Here is a 16,481-nt window from a genome sequence, read left to right as displayed (position 1 = left end):
GCTGAGTCGTACTGAGCTGTGTGGGAAAACCACTGGTTTCCATGAACTCTGAGCCCCCAGCCAGCTTGCGGAGCCCACAATGCATGAGCGATTCTGCTCTCCTGCAGCTCGCATGGAGCTGGGACCACCCTATGAACCTGCACCCATCAGTCCATTTAAAATCCCAGGGATTCAGAGAAGAGAGGCTCATGATGGAAATGTGTTATGACCATTATTTGGCCTCAAACAAAAAAAGCATTTGATAAAATGCTTTTGCAGAGAGATTCCACCGATTGCTAAAAAGCAGAGGGGAACGTCAGCTGTGTGCACAAGCAGTAAGGATCCTTAGCATCTAATCCTATTCCCAAGGAAGAGAAACCACTTTCAGTGGGTCAGGAGACACAGCTGAGAGGCTGCAGAAATAATTTCCATGGCACGCTTTCTCCCCATGATAGCACACATGCACTACAGATATCCTGTACTTATCCATTTGGAATGGTTTTACCCATTAAGACAAATCCACCCATCTCCACTTGTATAGGTGGCTTGTGCGTGTGTGTTTTCCTCCTTTTCATTTCAGGCAATGGCCTAAATGCCCCATCCAACCAGGCACTTTGGGGGGATTAATGACCAGCCAAAAGGGAAGAGCCAATGATTCCTTCACAGTCGGAGTGCTGGTGGTCAAATAGAACCAGCCTAGTTTACACACCCAAATGGGGGTCTGTCTACACCTCCTTTGTTGGGAGGGAACCGTTCTACTTCAAGTCAAGAAAATTAAATCATTTTAACTTTTAAATTATATATCCCTATCTGACCCAGATTCAGGTTCATTGAAACGACTGTTCTGTCCTTCGAGGTCAACAGAGCCTTCCACAGGAGGGTGGCATTTCTTCCACGGGGGCAGGGGTGGGCAGCCAAAAAGCATAGAGTCATTAGGGCCAGCCCCCTGCCTCCAGCCAGCTCCCTGAATAAATCAGTCAGCACAGTCGTCCGATACCCTTCCAATCCTACATCGTCGCGCATCCCCTGGACACTTTCTGTACGTCAAGAACTATTTCGGCAGAGGCAGTCGATGTCACTCTCTGAAGATTTGCTTGGGGTGCCAGGATAGCTGTTTGACAGATGGGAAAACTGAGGTGTTGAAAGCATGATGGTCTTACAGCTGCTCAGGGGCCAAGATGCGGTTCGGTCTCCTTTTGCATGTCCTACTGTTAATAATGACATGCCGGAAGTTTCGTGGGAGTCCAAGATTCCTGTTTCCAGCACCTTTTATTTATTTATTTTTCTCCCAATATACTGGTCTTCCTTATGCGTTGAGAGTAAGCGTATAACGCTGAGTAAGAGCATAAGATTCAGAGCCTGGCTAGAGTTCTAATTCTACCATTTACTGGCTGTGTGACCTTGGGAAGTCAACTGTCTTCTCTGTGTCCTAGTTTCTATAAAAGGAGGCACTAAAAGTACCCACCTCATAGGTTTGCTGTAAAATCACTTATAATGGGTTAGGTGTTTCAGACTGAGCATGGTGCTTGTTGAAAGCTATGTAGGCATTTTTAAAAAGAAAATGAATGCCTAATGGACCTGAAATTTCCTTATAGGTTTTATAACACGAAGTGGAAGTACTAAGCTGCAAATACATATATGTGTATATATATGTGTGTGTGTGTGTATATATATATATATATATATATATAATATTAAAAAAACAACAGCTCTGATTTGCGTCCTGCCTCTTGTCACTTGCAGGCTGTTCTACCTTCAGAAAATCATTTCCCCACTCTGGGCTTCAGTTTGGGGAGGGGCCGGGGCCTCAGTTTCCCTCTATGCAGAACCAGAAACCTGGCCTAGAGAACCTCTAAGGCTGTGTCAAGTTGTAGCAAATACTGAAACTCTGAAACACAGAACCACACACTGAGGCAGAAAGCTTCCCCCAGAGACCCAGGATTTGCCCCCATCTCTTCAGCTGGTGTGTCCCCAAAAGGGGACGTGATGTGAAAGGGTACACAGACAACCTCCGGCGGGACTGGATCACACAGTGGGGAGCTTGACCTGTCTCAGTTCTTGTTCAACCCTGCAGATGACACCAAAGAGAACTTGGGAGTTGGTGCTAATACACCTTTAGCACCTATCATTCATGACCTTCCTGTATGTCTCAAGGAGAGTGGGCGCAGGGCCTTGAGCAGGCAACGCTATCGGTCCAGGATCTCTTAATACGGTTTTCATCGTAGTTGCATTTCCAGCTTTATTTTTTTTAACTTTATTTTATTTTATTTTTTTATTATGTACAATTAGTCCAGCTTTATTTTTATAGCTCCCATTCTATTGAAAGCATGTGATGGAGGTTTCCTTAAGGCAGAATTGGATACAAAAAAAGTGGTTTAATTGATTCAAAGAAAATATTAAGTAAAAAGAAGTACAAATGAGATGTGACTATCATTATCAAGCTGGCGTGCAGATGACCGGAGTTTGGGAAGCCCTGTTTTCCGTGGGGATGCAGGCTGCAGATTCACTCCCATGAGAGCAAAGGAAAAGGACCTTCCTGAAAGTGGAGTGGCCCTTGCACAGCGTGGTCAGAGCAGAGCGGGCTGGAGCAGCAGTGTTCATGGGCCTCAAAGGAGGAAGTTTTATTTGCAAACCTGCTGTGTTGGTAGGTGGGGCTGAGCATGAGAGGCAACCTCAGATGGGGGCTGCCCCACGCTCAGCCCTTCTCTCTTGGCCTTTGTCTCTTGCTAGATGAGTTTAAATCCTTTATGAAGCGTCTCCCCAGCAACCACTTCCTGACCATCGGGAGCATCCATCAGCACTGGGGCAACGACTGGGACCTGCAGAACCGTTACAAGCTCCTGCAGAGCACCACCGAGGCCCAGAGGCAGAAGATCCAGCGCACGGCCCGCAAGCTCTTTGGCCTTAGCGTCCGCTGCCGCCACAATCCCAACCATCAGCTGCCTCGGGAGAGGTAAGTGCGGCCCCCACCTGCTGCCTCTGCAGGCTCAGACCCGGTGCTAGCTTCATCCCCTTGTTGCCCCGGGGGATGCTGGGCGCAGGGTGCACTTGCCGGTGGCCAGCCCGGCCTTGTGTGGTCCAGACCGACCGTTTTCTGGATCATCTCTGACTTCTCTGCTACTGTTCTGGCTATCCTTGGATTTCTCGCTGTTTCCTGAATATGCCCTGAACTCCCAGCCTCCGTGTTCTGTCTGATCCATCGGACTGTGGAAGGGAACCGACCATAGCCCTGACTGCCATGTGACATTCTTCTCGTTGCTTACAGTGTATTATCTATTTAATTTTAAAATTACTCGACAAGGCAGATTTTAGCATCCCCATCTTTCGTGGTGAAGAAACTGGGTTAACTCATCAGTCAGCTAGGAATGGAGGGTCTTTGATGTGAGCCTGGAGTCAGTAGAACAAACAAGGCACAGACCAGGAACAATTTAAGGAGGCCCTCTGTGGTTGGGTCCTGGAGTGCAAGGTTCTCACCTGAGAGTGAGAGCCTCCTTAAATGCCTGGACGCTTCACTTGCCTCCCTCTGGGCTGTAAGACCAAAGCTCCCTGGTCTTCAGAGATCTCCAGGTTTCTTTACTCTCTCTGGAACCCATCAGGAAGGAGCCGGGATTCAAATCCAGGCCTTTCAGACTCCACTCTCCCAGGGCATGTATGAGCTGCTTCTGGGCGTTTCCTCTAGCAGGCCCCCAAAGAGGTCACTAGCCAGCAGAAGGCAGGCTTGGGGGCTGCGCACCCAGCTTCAACCAGCACAGCTCTGCCTTTACTCATTCCATATGTGGGGGTTAGGGGATCAGCTTTATTCAGAGAAAAGAGATCCACTTCATACAAGAGTAAGGCTAAGGGGCGCCCGGGTGGCTCAGTAGGTTAAGCGTCTGACTCTTGGTTTCAGCTCAGGTCCTGATCTCCTGGCTCCTGAGATCAGAAGCCCTAGGTTGGGCTCTGCCCTCAGCAGGAGTCTCTCTGTCTGCCTCTTCCCATGCTTGCTCTTTCGCTCTCTCTCTCAAATAAATAAATCTTTTAAAAAACTAAATAGAAGAGTAAGGCTAAGTCACATTTCCTTAACAAGTTCGCTGCCAGCACGTGTTTATATATATAGGATTGTTACGTCCATTGTACAGATCAAAGAGCAAGCGCAGAGAGGTCAAGTAATTGGTACAGAACTACAGTGTACATCAGCAGATCTCAGCTGGAGATGATTGTGTCCCCAGAGAACCGTTGGAAATGTCTGAAGACATTTCTGAGTATCATAATGGTGTGGGCGTGCTACTGCAACCTTGGCAGTCCCCACACAAAAGAATCATCCTTCTCCAAAAAGTCAACAGTGCTGAGGTTTGGAAGCCCTGCCCTAAGAGGAAGAGAGAAGCTCCCCTGGCTCTATGATTCTAAATAGTGTGTTCTTCGTCATCCAGCTCTACAGGTACTCAAAGATTAAAGACCACTACACTCTCCTAAGCATCTCCCTCATTCCAACCACCCCCGTGCACCCGCTCGTCTTCCTCTTATTTTTTCAGACTCTGATCAAATGTTGCCTCCTCCATGAAGTCTTTCTGATTGCACCAGCCAATCCAGAAAGCTCCTTATTTTAAATCTATCTACATGACTTTAAAGCCCCTGCCCGTCTTCCCTATTTCTCCACCATGAAATCTCCTCCTTTATACACTTGTCTGCTCATCTCTGTTTTTCCCATTCCTTCCAACTCTGAACCCATTGCTTCACACCTAGTTTATGAACCAAATAGGATTTGCTCTGCCCGTTGCTCACTTGTTGCAGTGCCCCAAGAGCAGGAACTAGGAAAGGGGTCCAGTCACAAAACAGCTTCCTTGTCGTCTGCCGCCTGTGCCCAAACCGCCACCATGAGCAAGTGCCTAAAGGGGATTCCATCTAGGCTTCTGTCATGTGACCTGCCTCAGGTACAGCGGGGGGTTCAGATACGAGCACAGCAAACAGTGCTGTGAAGGATGTCTTTCAGAGGAGGGGTTCTGTTAACAATCATGGAAAGCTCTCTCTCTCTCTTTATATATATATATAGATATAAATCTATATATCTATATATATATATATAATTAGCTTGGCAGGGCTGCCATAGCGAAGTGCCACAGACCGAGTGGTTTAGACACCAGAAATTTATTTTCTCATAGTTCTGGAGGCTGGAAGTCTAAGATTGCTGTGTCAGCAGAGTTGGTTTTCTTCTCAGTCCTCTCTCTCTGGTTATACATGGCCGCCGCCTCCCTGTGTCCTCACATGGCTTTCCCTCTGTGCCTCTCTGTGTCCCAATCTCTTCTTATAAGGACACCAGTCCTGTTGGGTTGAGGCTCACATCAATAACCTCATTTTAACTTAATTACCTCTTCAAAGTCCGTTTCTCTCCTCAGAGGAATGGGAAGAACACCAAACAATCAGGGGGCTAGATCGCGATCCCGCCTTCCCATTAGCAAGCTGTGAGACCTTCGGCAAATCACCTCCCTATTCTGAGCGCAGATGTCCACATCTCTTCCCGTGCAAGCTGTCGGGCTAGAAATGTCCCGCCGCCACCAGCACCTTCAAACAAAGAACTCACAGTATTGCCCTCTCTCCTGAGATGAGAAAACTTGCCGTAATCACAGCATCCCTCCTCTACTCACCTGGGGAGGGTGTCTAGAATTTCACCTTGGCAAGTCAGTCAATTATGTTCATTTAACAAGTATTGAATGCTGGGTGCTGGGGGGTGCCGGGCGCAGAAACTTGGCTCTGCGTGGATTCCTCTGAAGCCTTCCCAGGAGAGCTGAACCTCCTTGCTGGTTGTGAGCTGCTTCCTGACATCCGAATCGGAGACTTTAATGAATGTTTCTCACACCGGCAGGCAGCGCACCTCCCCGCCACAGACTGGTGTCAAAGGCTAACACAGGGGACCTTGGGCCACTGGGGCTGAGCAAGCTGGAATTTGCAAATGAGTCCATTGCTCTGCTGCAATTTGTCTGTGAGCCAGGCTCCAGGGAAGAGGAGTCCACCAAGCAGATGCCATCGCTCCCATGGGTCAGAGGGATTTTTACATGCGTCGCAGAGGGGTGGTGGTGTCGAGGCAGGGGTGGGACAGGGAAAGAGCACAGGGCTTTAACCACATGCGGACTGGGTCCACATCCTGGCTCCATCGTCCACCAGCCACGAGGCTCTCTGTCAGTCCCTGCACCTCCCTGGTGACATGGGTTAATAACACTTGCCTTCGGGTTAAGTATGAGGATGAAGATTGAAAAATTTTAAGAAGCCTATAAAATGCCTGGCTCCATTAAGAGAGGGGTCGGGGCGGCGGCGGAGAGAAAGAGAGTGCTATCACTTTATATATGTATTCTAAAGGCCAGGCACTGTTCTAAGCACCTTAGGTGAATTAGCTCATTTCCACCTCACTGCAACCTTAGGAACTAGGTACTTTCACTATCTTACTATTTCTGTTTTACAGGTAAAGGGATTGAGGCACAGAGAGTTTAATAATATACCCAAGGCCAATAAATGTTAATTATTTTATTGTTACTTCAAAGAGGTGTTTACCTATAAAATTAAGTGGTTGGTCAAGTCTCGGTAATCGGGGCTTAGTTTTAAGGCATCCTGGAACCTTAACACGGGGCTGGAAGGCAAAAGGGGCACATTCTGGTTATCCACTGCTGTCAACAAACTTACCCCAAGACTTAGTGGCTCAAAGCAACACTTTATTATCAACTGTCATGATTCTGTACGTTGACGGGGGCACAGCCGGGGGTCTTTCAAGTTGGCTGGGGCCAAGCTCCTTTGAGGGCTTGACTGTACTGGACGTCATGCCCATGGCTGGCAAACTGCTGGCTCTCGGCTGGGAGCTCAGTGAAGACTGCCGGGCAGACTGCCTACACGTGCCCTGTCCATGTGGTCCAGGCTTCCGGCAGTGCGACAGCATATTCAGACCAAAAGGAAGCTGTTCAACTTCTGTCTTAGCTCTGGATGTCAGACAGAGTCCATTCCGCCATATTCCGTGGGCCAAAGTCCAGCCCAGATTCAAGGGAGTGGATATTGGGGGCTGTGGGTCTTTGGGGGCAGAGGGAATCTTTTTTGGAGATAAATTGTGTATAAATAGAGCTAGAGGTGACCATCTTATATGTAGGGCAACTAAGATTAATTATAAAACCATAGCAGCCTCTTACTGAGCAGCTATTATAACAAGCAGGAGAGCTGGCTAAGTATAAAGATTCTAGAGTCAGACTGCCTGGGTTCACAGCCCAGGTTGGTCAGCTGCTTATCCTGTAACCCTGGGGAAGTTAGCACCAGCTTTGAGCCTCAGTTTTCTCATGTGTAGAATGGGGCTAATAATAGCACCAATTTCTTAAGGCTGTTTTGAAGATTGGATGCTTTAACCCACATAAAATGCTTAGAGCAGTGTCTGCCACATGGAAAACACACAATATATGTCAGCTATTTTCCTTATTGTTATTTTTACCAGGCACTGATATTTTGCATGTAAGTTAGTTAGCCCATGGTAATACTCAACAAGTCTAAGTGTTGGTAATGATGACATATTTTATTATATATATATATACTATCTCTACAAAGTTGATTGCCTTATAGATGAGGGAACTGATGAGGCAGAGATGTAATTAACTTGCCCAAGGTCACAGGGCAGGTAAGTGGCAGGATTGGAACTGTCTTGCTCTCTTATTGGTGGGCTTGCTGGTCAAGGGCTGGTACAGGCTCTGAGCAGTGTGCAGAGGCAAAGGGACACCATGGTTTGAGTGTATGATGATACCAAAGGCAGGGTTAGCTCATTAAGGTCATGGGGGTGGTGATGGATTGGGATTAGAATTTTATAGGCTGGAATGTAGTGTGCTGAGATTTAGGAAACGGCCCCAGCCGTGGAACCCTGAGTCATCAACTCTGGAGCCCAAGCAGACGACCTTATCAGGCAGCAGCAAATTGTCCCGTTTTATGAGTATCCAGGAAGTTAAGACACAGAGATGTTAACTGACTTGCTGGAAATCACACTGCAGGTAAGAGGCAGGATTCAAACCCTGGCAGTCCTTTCCTGTAACCTCTGGGGTCTCCTACCTATTGCCAAGGATGATGGTCCAGGGAGTTCATATCCCCTGCCTAGACTATGAACCACATGGTGATGGAAATCACTCCACTCTCCTTGCAAAGAAGGGAAGGAGGACAGAGGGATGGAGAGAGGGAGGGGGAAAGGAAAAAAAAAAGAGGAAGGTGGGAAGGAAAGGAGGGAAGAAGGGAGAAGGGAGAGCATAGAGGAAGGTGGGAAGGAAAGGAGGGAAGAAGGGAGAAGGGAGAGCATAAAGCAGCAGAAAATCAGCTTGGCCAGTGCCGAATTCAGCAAGCTTCTGTGCAATTCCATAAATGTTGACTGACCACCTGGCCTCCCAGCCTGACACCAGACCCTGGAAGGCACTTAAAGAAACAAGCAACAGGGCATTTGTCCTCAAAACATCATTATTTAGTGGCAGGGTGTGCTTTTGAAAAGGACACAGCTTTGAACCAGAGGACCTGAGTTCAGGTCTCGGCTCTGCCCTGTATGGGCTTGCATGGGCCACATTAAATCCATAGTGGGTCTATAGCAGGTGCCCCAGAGGACACTGGGTGCAAAACGTGTGCCTTGTGGGGGCAGGTGCACGCTGAGCAATGAACAATGACACCTCACCTTTCACCAGAGCAGCTCTTTATATCCATTTTCTTTTTCTTTTTTTTTTTTTTTAAGGTTTTATTTACTTATTTGACAGAGAGACACAGCGAGAGAGGGAACACAAGCTGCGGGAGTGGGAGAGGGAGAAGCAGTCTTCCCGCGGAGCAGGGAGCCCTGACGTGGGGCTCGATCCCAGGACCCTGGGATCATGACCTGAGCCGAAGGCAGACGCTTAACGACTGAGCCACCCAGGCCCCCCATATCCATTTTCTTTATGGGAAGTCTGAATTCGAACTCACTTAGGAAAATAAGGGGATCTTTTTTCCTTAAACAATTTGAAAACACTGGACTCCTTTACCTTGAGGTCTTGCCTAACTGTAGGAGAAATAGCACTCAGAGGGACTGAGAGAATCACAGTTCAACTCCAAAATATTGATATAAGATCAGTAATTAAATCTTAGTCAGTTTTAATGAGTAGCCTGTAGTTCAAACTAAGATCTTTTGCCCCAAATTAAAATGGCCTTTAAAAAAAAAAAAAAAGATTTTATTTATTTATTTGACAGAGGGCAGGAGAGAGAGCGAGAGAAAGCACAAGCAGGGGGAGCAGCAGAAGGAGAGGGAGAAATAGGCTCCCCACTGAGCAGGGAGCCCGATGCGGGGCTTGATCCCAGGACTCTGGGATCATGACCTGAGCCAAAGGCAGCCACTTAACTGACTGAGCCACCCAGGCCCCTACAATGGCCTTTAAACTGTGTCTCCCAGAATCTGTTGTACCCCCTTTCCAATCTATGTTCCACGAGATAGTCAGAATTATTACTTAAGAAGCAAATTCAGTCTCGCTGCATCCCTGCTTAAACTAATCACTGCTCTTAGGAGGAGGAGCAAAATCTTAAACTGACCTAGATGTCTGCCACAATCTGGCCCCTGCCTACCTCCTCCCTCTCTGTTGCATGCTCTTCTTGGCTGCCACGGCTGCAACCCCGCTAATCTTTCATTTCACTAAATGCGCATGCTTCCTCCCACTCCACAGGGCTTCACACAGGCTCTTCCCTCTTTCTGGAATGTTCTCTCCTTTTCCTCCACTGCAGTAGCTTCTGCATATCTTTCAGATCTCAGCTCCGAGGGCTGTGTTCCTTGCATTGAAAGAGTGTTGGGACCTATTTGATACGATTTCCTAACATCCTGACCTCCCAAATGAAGCCCCAAACTTCAGTTTACTGTGACACCTTTGGTTATATATTTATTGACGCCTATCTGTCTTATGAGCCCGACAGCCCCAGGCAAGTGTCTGTAACCACGTTCTTGGACCACTTTAACACCCTAGTCTCCTAGCATGGGAATCAGCACACAGTAGCTGTTCAAAAAACATTGTTCACTGAATGGACAAATAAATTATTTTCTACTTGGAATGGGGTCCCCAAGGCATGGCAACATAATATTTTACAATTGTGTCCTGTTGCTATATAAATAATTTAAGGATTTTTTTCCACATATACTGTGTATGGTTAGATTGCCTTCCTCATTCATAAGTGAAGAAAATGAGGCCAGAAGGGGTGAAATGACTTGTCTAAGGTCACTCAGGGAATTCGTGAATACACCAGGATTAAAACCGAGGCCCTCAGACTGTGACAGTCCAAGCAGTATGGTCAGATGGAAACTGCAGGTGGAGATTGTCTTCAGCTGACCTGGATCCAAATCCTGAAAGTATCTCTTGCCACCTGTGTGACTTTGTGAAATGTACCTTATTGAAGAAAAAGAGAAAAAAGAAGCAACGAAAGGGGGACAAAAATAGGCACGTCCCAGAGTCTATGAAATTCAATGAGATGAAGAAAAATCCCCAGCCCTGAGTAGGTACTTAATGTCACTGTGATTTGGTGTTTCTTTGCTGCATGCTGTCACCTGATTTTTGTAGAGGTTAGAGTATTACAAGGCAACGCAGATCCATGGCACTTTAACTTGAGGGCGGGCAGTATAATTATTGGCATTTTCTGATGACTCTTGGTCTTTGGTTTATTTTTACTTCTCATAGTCACATGGCCTTGACCCAGCGGTCCAGACCTTCGCCAAGCACAATGTGATATGCATTGTTGAGATGAAAATCTCTTGGGGGCGCCTACCTCAGGCTCCAACCCTGGGGCCATAGCTTCTGAACCCACGTCAGCTTTTAACATATTTCCTGCTCCACACGGTACTTAATTGGTGTCTGTGGAAAGATTCTGGCTACCAAGATAATCGTTAGCCCTATTATGATGACCGTCCTTATCCACACTGGTTTTGATTCTTCTCTCTGAACCCTATACTTACTCACCTCGGGATTTAATCTCCATAGACTCCTGCAGTGAGGCAGAGGGATAGGACTCCTTATATTTTATTGAAGTCAGGTTCAGTTTATTAGACAGTCTCTGCTCTGCTACTTATTACATGTGTGATCTCCACAAATCTCTAAACCTCCCTGAGCCCTCTGTTTCCTCATCTGTAGGCTCAGGATAATAAGAATAGCTACCCTGTAGAGCTGACGTCCCAGTCAATTTATAGGATATATGTGAAAACTCTTCGTAACTTATAAAGAAATGTGCGGATACAGTATTAATGTAATCAGGAACACAGGGGTAGTCAACCCTAGATATGTGATGAGGACACTGTTTCTGCCCCCAAGAAATGGATGTTTCCACTGGAGGAGACAAAGCACGAGCCCAACCACATGTAACAATACAGAAGAGAAGCAACGTAATTTAAGATACCTAAGACTTCACGATCTAGAGTCTGGTAGGCCAAGAAGAAGGTACATTTACTAACAATGTAAACTTGGCACGGTATTAAGGTATCTGAGCTTCATTTTTCTAATTGGTGTGGTAGAGATAAAAATAATACCTAATGTTGGAAAATCAATAAAAGAACATGTATGCCACTTTTAGCATATAGTAAGTTGTCAAAGCCCGTGGCTTCTTATCAGACAAAATTAGAGACCAAAAATTTGTCAGTTAATTGCAAAAGTTAAGTTAAAAATAGGGATTCCTAAAATGTATATACATGCCGCACATATCTAAACACATTTTATTTTTACTTAAAATATATACATGAATATTCCTTGGCCAGCCTTTTGAAGTAGGGCCAGAATCTTTTTTGAGGGTGCTGGTATATTCTGTTTGACATTTTACTGGCTTTCTTGCATAAACCACACCCGTCATTGTATAACATTTCCAACTTCTGTTTATTCAAAGTGGAGCAACAGTTTAAAGACTCTTAGGAAACATTCTAAACATTTGTAGATTTTCATGTCCCCTCCTAATCATTTTCAGGTACTTCTTTATTTCAATCGATGACATTTTTTTTTCCCCAGCAAATGTCTTTCTAGAATTTTTTCATAAAATTCAAATTAGTTTCCACAGAAAAAGACAGCTCATATTTAATTGGTTTATTTGACTTAGACTTCCATGATCTAATCATGGCAAATACAACTGGCATAAGCAGATGTGAGAACAAGCGTGCTTGTTACTTGGAGGGAACAGAGGCATGTGGGCTTTGTCGGCACATAACCAACCAGTCGTGGGTATTCAGTGAGCATCACACGTTTATTTATTCAGCTGTGTGGCGAGTCACTCGTGTGGAGGTCAATTACACGAGTTTGTCCTGAGACAGAAGCTCTTACTCCTACTAACTTGCCACCGTTAGTGGAACAACTTGCTCAAGGTCATACAGTAAGAAAAAAAAATAATGATAATAATAGTTAACATACATACCAGGCACGGTTTTAAGCGCCTTACGTTTATTTACTCATTGCATCCTTACAACAAGCCTATAAAGTAGATTCTATTATGGTTCCCATTGTAAAAACAATTTGCATACCAGTAGAGCTAAGAAGGGAGAGAAATGCGTCCCTATTGGGGAAGACCGGAGAATCCCCTCGCCTTCTTGGGCTGGATTAATCTATTCATCCTTTAACTTTCAGATCAAACCCCCATTTCTTAGGGATGATTGCCCAGACACACTGGACCAGTTTGCAGTGTCCTACGGGATGTCTTTACTACATCCCGCATGGCAGTTTCTTCCAACACTTGGCCCATTTGCAACCGTGTGTTTCATCCCAGACATCCCCGTCTTGACCACAGATTGCATGAGGGCAGTGACCAACGTCTCCACCCCAGCTCCCAGTGACAGATAAAGTTGCCCGGCCCACAATGATACAGTGTTTACTGAGGGAGCTTTTGAGATGGAAGTTGCATGCAGGATGATGATGCTTTGCACTTGGGGTGGAGAGAATGGTTTTCTATTCCAAAAAACAACATATCAAGAATTGACTATAAGATTAATTTCATCCAGAGTGGGGAAATCAGAAAACAGTGCAGAAGAAGAAAGAACATGAGTGCACGGGCTTTGGAACCAGACAGTCTGATGTTAAATCCTGGGGGTGAGCTGTGTGCTCAGTGTCTTCTGGTCCTAAGCGCCATCATCTGTAAAATGAGGATAATAACAGAACGTTCCCCACCAAGTTACTGTAAAGATTACCCAAGGTATATATGCAGTGTTCTTAGCATATATAGGTGGTCAATTAACATTAACTCTTAGTATATTTGTCCTAGTTGTTATTAAGATTAGACCTGTATGTTGAGATGAAACTATGGAGGAATTGAATACTAACTATGGAATTTGTATATTATCATTTAGCTGATGAGTAGCTATTGGGAGAGAAAAAAAAATTAGAAGGAATGTTCTGGTTTAGTAAATGTTCTCTGCTAGCCATTTGAAATATGAGCTAGAGAATCAATGGACTTTCTCTCCCAGGTGTAAAAGGATTCACTATTTCTTCCCTGTGTTGACATGAGCTTTACCACCGATCTGTGGATCACAGCAGTGGCTTTCAAGCTGGAGTGGGCATCCTGATCACCTAGAGGGTTTTTTGAAAAATAGATTGCTGGGCCCCATCCCCAGGGTTTCTGATTCAGTAGGTCTGGGATGGTTCCTAGGTCCCAGATGATACTGATGTTGCTGGTCTGGGGACTACACTAACCTTGGCTTGGAATATTCCCCTCACTGCCGTAAATACATTGTCCCCTCACTAGTAGAAACTAAGCAAGAATGAATTCCCCTAAGTGAATCCTATAGGATATTGTGATGTGTGTGGGGGTGGGGGGTGGGGTGGGGAATGAAGTGATGTCTTTGATTGAAAAAGTTTAGAAAATGTTGAATTAAAAAAAAAAAACCCTAAATAGAGATGAGGTCATAGGCATAAGTTTCTCAAACTTATTTGGCCACAGAACTCTTTCTTCTTGAAGTTTCTCAAGAGATTGCATCCCTCAGTACATAGCCTTAGAAAAGAGTGCTTTACACCAGATTAAGAGGCAATGACCCAGATTATTCTGGTGTGGTGCCACAGGCATCCCTCCTGTCAACAGATCCTCAACCTTCAGCTTGTCTTCTTTGACTTGAGTTCCTGACACCTGTTGAAGCAGATGCTAATGGCTTTGCATCTCAGTAGGCACCACTCCTGCTGAGAGGTGGTGTGACTGCTAGCCAGAAGAAGCCAAAGTAACAGCAGGAAGGTACTCAGTTTCTGGTATAATTAGAGAATAAATTTATCCCATTAGGCTTAGGGACATTCCTAACCTTTCAAAGTAAACTAAGACAGATACCTTAAGTACAGGTTATCTTACTTTGCAGAGGACTTTCTTGTCAATGATGTGGTTTGATCCTTATACATAATAACCTGTCTGGGAGCTACAGCAAGGATTAGTCTCCCCATTTGCAGGTAAGAAAACTGAGGCTCACAGAAAGTCATGACTGGCCAAATGTCCTGCAATAATACTCCTTCTGTTGTCATCTTTGGCACAGTTCTTTGTTCTTGGCAAAGAATATTTACATTAATCTTTGTACTGAATCTTCATTTATTCATCCATTCATTCCTTCATTTAACAAATATTTAGTGAGTGCCGACTAGGTGCTGGGAACTATGTGAAGGGTAGTGGTGGGCTGGTAGACAAGACCAGGGGTGTTTTACCCTAGGAATCTGAGGCTCAGGAAGGTAAATGACCTAAAATTATGCCATCATAAAATGTCATCGCCATCAGGGAATCTACATGATCAGCTGATTTCTTGCTGCCATTTATTAGAGAGTAAAATGAAACCAAGCAGAGAAGTGTGTTGGCCAGAGAAGCCCGTATTAGTTTGGTATTGCTTTGTAAAAAAGTACCACAAATTTGGAGGCTTAAAGCAACACATGTTTATTATGTCACAGTTTCCTTGGGTCAGGAGTCTGGGTGTGGTATAGCTGGATCTCTTGCCCATACCTCACAGGCAGAAATAAAGATGGGGAGGTTCTGGGGCAGAACCCACTTCCCAGCTCATTCAGGTTGTGGGCAGAATGCACTTCATTGTGGTTGGAGGACTGAGATCACCATTTCCTTGCTGGTTGTTGGTCAGGGTTTACTCTTAGCTCCCTGCATGTGGATTCCCCCATCTTCAAAGGAACGAAGGTGCCCCGGATCCTTCTTATGCTTCAGATCTCCGAGCTCTCGTTCTGCTAACAACCACAGAAAGCTTTCTGCTTGTAAAGGGGCACGCCTGATGAGATGAGGCACACCTAGATAACCTACCTCTTTTTTAGGTCAACTGTGCCCATTAGCGGAACACAGTCATGGGAGAGGTACCCTATTATTTTCACAGGTCCTGAGGATTAGTGCCTGGAATCTTGGGGAACGAGGGAACATATTTAGAATACTGCCTAGTACAGTAACATAGGCTGGTAGTAACGGAATGGGGAAGAGATAGCCTCACTTCTCTTTGGGGCTCATGGTTTAGAGTAGTTGGAATATCTATCGCCTATGTAATAAGTCGACCCAAACTTAGAGGCTTAAAGCACCAGTCGTCATATTATGCTCATGATCTACGGGTCAGCAATTTGTGCCCGGAACTGGCTGAGCAATTCTTCTGTTCACACGGAGTTGACTTGAAGTCAGTCATTGGTATTCAGCTGGCAGCTGGGTTGGGCTGGAGGTTCCAAGAAAGCTTCACTCCCGTGTCTGGTGCCTTGGAAGAGATGGCCAGAGGCTGGATTCGGCTGCACACCTCTCCCTCCCCAGGGTTTCTCCATGTGATTGTGGCAGTGGGGTGGTCCGATCGCTTGTAAGTGGTCTCAGCTCCAAGAGGGAGTTCTCCAAGAACAGGAAGTAGAAGCTGCAAGTCTCTTGAGATCAGAGTCTATAAACTGGGTGAATTGCTTCTGCCTTCTTGGGTTGGTCAAAAAAGTGGTAGAATCTGCCCAGATTTCAAGGGAAGGGAATATAGATCTGTCTCTGAGAGGATCTGTGAGCCACCTGGCATACATCGTGGGTTTTGTTTATTTATTTATTTTTTTTTTTGCCGTGTAATAACATTTTAGTAGAAAGGAGAGGGGCGCTCTTCGGAGACCTTGTGAAGAAACATTTTGTAATACAAAATTGCCCTTTGGAACCTTTGTCAATCAAGATTGTTTAGTGTATTTATCTTAAGGTTCTGACCGCTTGCTACATGTTTCAGCTAAGGTGCATATTTTGCTATTGTTGTTTTATTTTCTTGGAAGCTGGTTCAAGGGAGAGAATGTTCCATAATATTTCATTATTTGGGCAATGTGTAGTGTGGGTATTGGAAGTGGGAAGGAAGAGGGTTCTGCCAGTTGCTGAGTATTTCAGTTATGGAATAATTCCGGGTATGTGTCCTAGAATCAGGAAAATAACTATGGGAAATAACCCCTGGACCTACTGTGAGACAGACCGAGCTAAAACTCCATTGATTACCTGACCTCCATAAACACTTATTCTGACTAGTGGACCACACTGACATTTTTGTCTCCGGGAATTAGTAACCATTCAGATCCAGTGTTCAGTAATCTTTGAGAAGT

At 45.4% G+C, this 16,481-nt stretch overlaps 1 protein-coding gene across 1 annotated transcript in view; it reads left to right on the top strand.

The window, feature by feature from the left end:
• The window catches only part of BRINP1 (BMP/retinoic acid inducible neural specific 1), a 122,160-nt gene that overhangs the window by 94,776 nt on the left and 10,903 nt on the right, over window positions 1-16,481 (top strand). Inside the window, exon 6 of the mRNA XM_028107894.2 lies at window positions 2,710-2,932. Coding sequence (XP_027963695.1) covers window positions 2,710-2,932 — 223 coding nt within the window. The remainder of the gene's footprint in view (window positions 1-2,709; window positions 2,933-16,481) is intronic.

This window comes from Eumetopias jubatus, unplaced genomic scaffold (genome assembly GCF_037043125.1).
Source record: "Eumetopias jubatus isolate StellerSeaLion01/CBP00866 unplaced genomic scaffold, mEumJub1_p1.0 scaffold_15, whole genome shotgun sequence".
Classification (NCBI taxonomy): Eukaryota; Metazoa; Chordata; class Mammalia; order Carnivora; family Otariidae; genus Eumetopias; species Eumetopias jubatus.
The sequence above is the reverse complement of the archived record's forward strand: the minus strand, read 5'-3'. Positions and strand labels throughout refer to the sequence as shown.